Source organism: Corylus avellana, chromosome ca4 (assembly GCF_901000735.1).
Source record: "Corylus avellana chromosome ca4, CavTom2PMs-1.0".
Taxonomy (NCBI): domain Eukaryota; kingdom Viridiplantae; phylum Streptophyta; class Magnoliopsida; order Fagales; family Betulaceae; genus Corylus; species Corylus avellana.
The window spans coordinates 28,977,803-28,984,697 of record NC_081544.1 but is presented as its reverse complement, the minus strand read 5'-3'; the positions used below and the strand labels follow the sequence as shown (position 1 = coordinate 28,984,697).

At 33.3% G+C, this 6,895-nt stretch overlaps 1 protein-coding gene across 1 annotated transcript in view; it reads left to right on the top strand.

Annotated features, from left to right (window-relative positions):
• Window positions 1-4,871, top strand: part of LOC132177100 (disease resistance protein RPV1-like) — a gene marked incomplete at its 3' end in the record, with an annotated part of 7,137 nt that extends 2,266 nt beyond the window's left edge. The window contains 4 exon segments of the mRNA XM_059589320.1: window positions 1,663-2,761; window positions 3,189-3,464; window positions 3,567-4,412; window positions 4,490-4,871. Coding sequence (XP_059445303.1) covers window positions 1,663-2,761; window positions 3,189-3,464; window positions 3,567-4,412; window positions 4,490-4,871 — 2,603 coding nt within the window.
• Window positions 4,872-6,895: the final 2,024 nt, after the last annotated feature.

Genomic DNA, 6,895 nt, shown 5'->3' with positions numbered 1-6,895 from the left:
AGACCAGTTTCAAGCGGAGATGGAGAGGGTGCACAAGTGGAGAGCGGCTCTTACTGAAGCTGCAAACTATTCTGGCTGGAATCTTCAAGATATGGCAAACGGGTATTATATTGTGTTAATTCTTAAGCTCTCTTATGCTTTATCATTTAGTTTTTTATCTATCGTTTGTTTTTTTCTTGTAAAAAAAAATGTTAGATGAAAATTTATAAAAATTAAAGTTGAGCACAAATGGATAGACAAAATTTAACCAAAATTTTTCTTGAAAAACATTTGAAATTCAAATTTAATCGTCAATCAAAGGAATTTCAAACTAATTAATTTGGCATGCTTTATTAATCATTCTCGAAAAAGGTGAAACGAGTATTAGATATATAGTAGTGGGCTACTAATTTTGAAATATCAATGGGAAAATGGCATCTCTCTTGTTCTAAACAATTGCTAATTTATCGATTAGCAGCAAACTAAGTAGTAATTGAAGTTCATCTGAGAGAATAAAAGAGATTCTCCCCTTTTTTTTTTCCTCTCCCGCACTGATTAGAAAAGAAAAACAAAAAACACTAAAAATGATTTGCTCAATTAGGTTGGTATGTTTGAATATTAATTTAGTTGATTAAGTTTATCATTTTCTATTATCTTAAACTTTTGAATAAACGTTGATTTAACATTATATCATAACAAATGTTCTAAATTCGAATCTTATCTTTATCATTCACCCATCATTTAAACTAAATATTTTATTTTATACAACTTTTAAGATAAACGGTAGTCCCATCTAACAGCCCAATGTAACACTTCTTTACTATTTTTGGTCTATGGAAATCTGGTTGTTGTATTTGATTTGATATGAATGTGAAATAGAATGTAATAAATTCGATAGAAGGAATTATTGAACTAAACTAATGTAGTTGTGATAAACTGGGCTAAATGACTTAAATTAAAAATAAAATAATAAAAAATAGGCCTACTTCGAGGATGGCCCAACCTCCATTCACCAAGAAGACTAATACTTACTTAAATACACTAACAAATTTAACAGACTTTTCCTCCAATAGGCTATTCAGTTGCAATGAGCCCAACTAAGCCCACTCGCCAGCTCATTGTCCACTTAGGCAGATTATCTCTGACTTTTTTTCTTTTATATTTTTATTTAAGATTATCTCTGACTTCTTTTTATTTATTATTATTATTTTTTTGAATTGAGCTTTAACAGCTTAATAAAGTAACGGTATACACCAAATCGCTCCACCCCCAGAAACAGCCGCACATGGATCTTTGTTTTTTTTTTTTTTTTTGTCAAAGGAAAGTATTATAGATCGAAAATGCATGCCGGTTAGAGTGAGATCTCAAATCTAAAATTATTAGAGTAAGTCTACGGTAGCCTTTTGGATAAAAATTACTAATTTAGAGAGGAATATATTGTAATCATACTTTTCGTAAAACACTTAATTAATGACTTCTTTTCCGAAAGGGAAAAATAAAAATCATTCTATGGCATGTTACTGGATAGGATAAGAAATTATATAGGAATATATTTAAATGACATTCTTAATAAAGTTGATATAACTTAATTGTTTACTATTACATAAAAATAATTTGGTTTCTTATTTTTCTTTTCTTGTGCTTATATTCTTGTTGTATTTTTATTTGAACTATAATGATTAGGTTTGAATCAAGGTTTATCCAGAAGATTGTTGAAGAAATTTTGCGTAAAGAGAACCCAGCTTACTTGCATGTTGCCAAATACCCTGTAGGAATAGATTCTCATGTTAAAGAGATAAAAGATTTATTAAATCTTGGAACAAGTGATGTTCGTAATGTGGGTATCTATGGGATGGGTGGAATAGGCAAAACAACAATAGCAAAAGCGGTCTATAATGAAATACTCCATGAATTTGAAGGAAGTAGCTTTCTTTTTAATATTAAAGAAACTTCAGAACAACCAAATGGTTTAATTCATTTACAAAAACAACTTCTTTATGATATCTTGAAAATGAAGGATTGGAAGATTGGCAGTGTTGATGGAGGAATAAATTTGATTACAAAAAGATTTTATCGCAAAAAAGTTCTTGTCGTTCTTGATGATGTGGATCACTTGAAACAACTTCATTCATTAGTTGGAAACTTCGAATTGTTTGGCCAAGGAAGTACACTCATTGTAACAACAAGAGATAAACATGTCCTGACTGAACTAGGAGTCAATGAAAAATATAAGGTTGAAGAAATGAATCATGAGGAGTCCCTTCAACTTTTTCGTTGGCATGCATTTGGGATGACCGATCCAGCAGAAGATTTCAAAAAGCTCTCACTTGATGTAGTGGATTATGTTGGAAGACTTCCATTAGCTGCTGAAGTTTTGGGTTCTTATCTGTCAGAAAGAAGTATTATTGAATGGAAAAGTGCATTGGAAAAATTACAAAAAATTCCTCATAGAGAGATTCAAAAAATACTCAGAATAAGTTTTGATTCACTAGAAGATTATGCACAAGACATATTCCTTGACATAGCATGTTTTTTTATCGGTACAAACAAAGAATATGTCAGAAAAGTTCTCGATGGTTGTGGATTCTTTACAGATATTGGTATCAGCATTCTCATTGACAAGTCTCTCCTGATAGTTAATGAAATAAATGAATTGAGGATGCATGATTTGATTCGCGATATGGGAAGGGAGATTGTTCGCGAAAGAGCATCCAGGGATCCAGGAAAACATAGTAGATTGTGGTGTCACGATGACGTCTTAAATGTGCTTAACAAACATCTGGTAAGTGGCAGATGCATTAATATTATATAAATACATATACAAACAAATAAACATAGTATGCACATGTTATGAAAGTATGTATGGGAATTTTTTCTTTTTGCCAAACATGGATATAGCTTGAATATTCTATCAACATGACTCGTAACTGTAAGATTTTAAACCCAACAATTTTCTATTAAGCGAAAAATTGATACTTATCTATTGTTTAAAATAAAAAAAATAAAAATAAAAAAATAAATAAAAAAGGTATGCAACCATATTTAAGCAATTTTGATCATGTCTAAAACACATTATTATTATTATTATTATTATTATTATTATTTATTTATTTAGTTATGGTGAAAATATATCGGTCACCTCCAATTTGAAGGTGTTCTAGCATCACACAAGATATGAATATACATTGCTAACCCAGCTATGTTGCCAGGGATCAGAAGCAATAGAGGGTCTTAACCTAAATCTACCTGCACTTGAAGATGTCGAGTTGAAAACTGAAGCATTTGCAAATATGAAAAATTTGAGATTGCTCAAAATTGATGGTGCATATCTCATAGGATCCTATGAATGCCTTTCCAAAGAGTTAAGATGGCTTCACTGGCATAAGTGCCCTCTGGAATTTCTACCACCAAATTTTCATCTTGAGAATGTTGTTATCCTCGACATGCAATACAGTAATATCAAACAAGTTTGGAAGAAAATCAAAGTACAACAAATCTCACATTACCTTTTATTTTCTTATCAACTTTGAACGAATAACTTTAATGATATATATATATATATATTTCATTTGATTCTATTTTGGCAGATACTCAACAAGTTAAAAGCTCTTAATCTCAAAGGTTCTAAATGTCTCACCCGATCACCAAACTTCTTACAACTCCCACATTTGGAGATACTCATACTTGAAGGTTGCACGAGCTTGATTGAGGTACATGAGTCTATTGAACATTTGAAAAAACTTGTTTTATTGAATTTACAAGGATGCAAGAACTTAAAGAATCTTCCGGAAAGCATTTCTAACTTAAGATCTTTAAAAACTCTTAACTTGTCTGACTGCATCAAAATTGACAAGTTACCAAAACAATTGGGAAATATGGTTGCTTTAGTGGAGCTGCTTGCAGATAGAACCGCCGTTAAGCAACTACCATACTCATTTGGTCTTTTGAAGAACCTCAAAACTCTTTCATTATCGGGATGTAAAGGGCAATCCTCAAGATCATGGATGTCACGGTTCGTGTCGTCGATATCACCAAAATTCATGAAACCCATATATTTGCTACCAACTTCTGTTTCTGGATTGTGTTCTTTGACAGAACTGAATCTCGGTGGTTGCAATTTGTTTGAAGATGAGATTCCTATTGATCTTGGGAGTTTATCCTCACTCAAATATTTGTATTTATCAAGAAATAATTTCCGTACATTGCCTCATTGCATCGGTGAACTTCCTCAATTATATTATCTTTCGTTGAAGGACTGTGCGAATCTCGAATTAATTTCAAAACTTCCTACAAGTTTAACAAAATTGGATGCAAGAGGCTGCTCATCATTGCAGAGATTCCCAGATGTGCCGAATCAAGGAAGTTTATGTGCAGATTTTTTCTTGGATAGTAGTGACAGTCTAGCATATGATTTGAGGAAGAATCTTCTCCAGGTACTCTCTCTCTCTCTTTCTTTCTCTCTCTCTCTCTCTCATTTTATGATGTGAACTTTTTTTCTCTTTTGAAACAGTACATGTCCAAGTTGAGTACTGGCTCGTATTTTTCCTTTAAACTCCCTGGTGGTGGGGTTCCAAATTGGTTATGCTACAAGAGAATTGGATCTTCGATATCCTTGCTTATTCCTTCTCTTCCAAAGGGTCAAATCAAGGGGTTGCTTTTTTGTGCTGGTTTTGCACCCATACAAGATACACCGCAGGAGGAGAACCCGAAAATCAGTGTTTACATTAATGGCATCCTTTGGAAAAATATCGGTTTCTCGCATGAATTTCATAAAGATTATCCTTCCTGGGGAATCTATATACTCTATACATCATGTATTGAAGATAGATTAGCAAGTGGAATGGAAGTAAAGATGGAGTGCGAGGGTGGGAAATACTTTGAAGTGAAGGAGTGTCGAATTCTTGTAATAGTTGATGATGACCCAAATGCAATGGATGAATACATGGACTCTGTTACTTTGAAGAGAGGTCGTGATCATCACAATGAGGCCGAACCAAGCAATGTTTCGTCTAGTGATGATCAATTAAACTGCCCTAAAAGATTAAAGATCGAGGATGTTGATGACTTGGATCAAGCGCAACAATGAAAGGAGGAAGACTTGTTAATATGTTTATTCATAATTGAATTTTGTTGATCTTATTTATTCAACCGCCTTTGTTCTTTCTAACCCTTCCATACATATAATACAAATTTGTTCGTAAATATGTTTCACAAGAGATAAGGTCTTGTTTGGCAAATGCCTAATTAGGTCCATTTTTTTTTTCAACTCCCCAACATTCTTACTAATTATATCACATTAATAACTATTTAAATAAAAAAACTCACTATAAAACAAAATATTTTAAATTTTTCATACAAAAAATCTAAAACTTTTATCTATTTTATATGATATCAATCATTTTTAACCAAGTCTTTTGCCAAACCAGGCTTACAGGAAAAAAAAAATATATACATGCATTAATCCATTTCCACAAAAGAGTCCTGTACAAAGATTAAAAATCCCTAATGAATTTTTATTTATTTATTTTCTAAAACACTACAATTGTAATAAAAATTTTCTTCAAATTAAATTAGAAAAAAGTCATTCAACTTAATCTATTAAAGTGACGTCTATTTTTAGAGCATGTAATAATCATCTGTAGTTTAAAATTTAAATGTGATAATTATGTGCTTTATTAAAAAAAAATTTTAAAAAAGCACATAAAAATCAAATATTCTAAAAATGAAAGCTAAATTAATAAAAAAAATAATAATAGACTGACTTTGGTTAACAAATTAAAAGAAAAAATTGTCCAACAATTGAAACGGTGGTCCGAGTCTAAGAAAAGTCAACAGGTCCTCCTCCATCGTACATGTTTTACCACCGCCTCGTTTGTCTGAAGTGTCAAACACACAATTGAAGTCAATTAATTAATCGCGCCCACAACCATCCATCCAAATCCAAACCCGAGGATTCCGAGACCTGAAAATGGACGGAGCTCCGACGACGAGCGGGAGCGCAGGAGGAGGGGGAGGCGGTCCGGCGCCATTTCTGATGAAGACATACGACATGGTGGACGACTCGACGACGGACGAGATCGTGTCGTGGAGCCAGAACAGACGAGCTTCGTGGTGTGGAACCCGCCCGAGTTTGCCCGGGTCCTCCTCCCAGCCTTTTTCAATCACAACAACTTCTCCAGCTTCATCCGCCAGCTCAACACCTATGTATGTTCTCTCTCTCTCTCTCTGTTCGCTTTCTATTATTTTTTTTGATTCCACTTCTGATTCGAGTTGGGTTCAGCTTCTAATTGTTGAATTTATTTGAAGGGGAATCGTGTTGTAGGTAAATTTTAAGCGATTTTGAATGGGTTGAATCCATTGGTGATAAACTGGATTTAGAAATTGTATTTTTTTTTTAGTTTTCCCAGGTTGAAATTGGGTTCGTTTTCTGTATGTTGTGGCGGTTTCTGAAATTGGGTTCATTTTCATTTGGGGTCTTATTCCTTAGCTTATGAGAAGGTTATGGCATCTATAAAGTAGCATCCTTTTCAAGTATTCCGATTGCCTATGTTTTTAACATTTTTTTTTTTTTTTTTGGAGTTGTTTTTCGTGGAGAGATCTGCATGGGTTTAGGATTTTTATTGAGTTGCATTTGATGTCTGGAAGTGCTCTTCATTGGTGTTCAGGATTTTGTAAGGGTTTACATGAGTAGGACTTATAGTCCATTATGGAATTTTTGTTATCTTCTAGGGAAGACAAAAGTTAGAAAATCTGTGGGGAGGATACTCAGGGATGGTAACATACAAGTCAGACCTCTGAAGTGAAGAATCGAGCTTTTGTAGGAAATTTGGCATAATTCAAATTGTAAGGCTCCAATTGGAGATCAAAGTTGGAGGCAGAATTGAGGTTGCGTATTGGAATTTGGAAATGGGCCTCC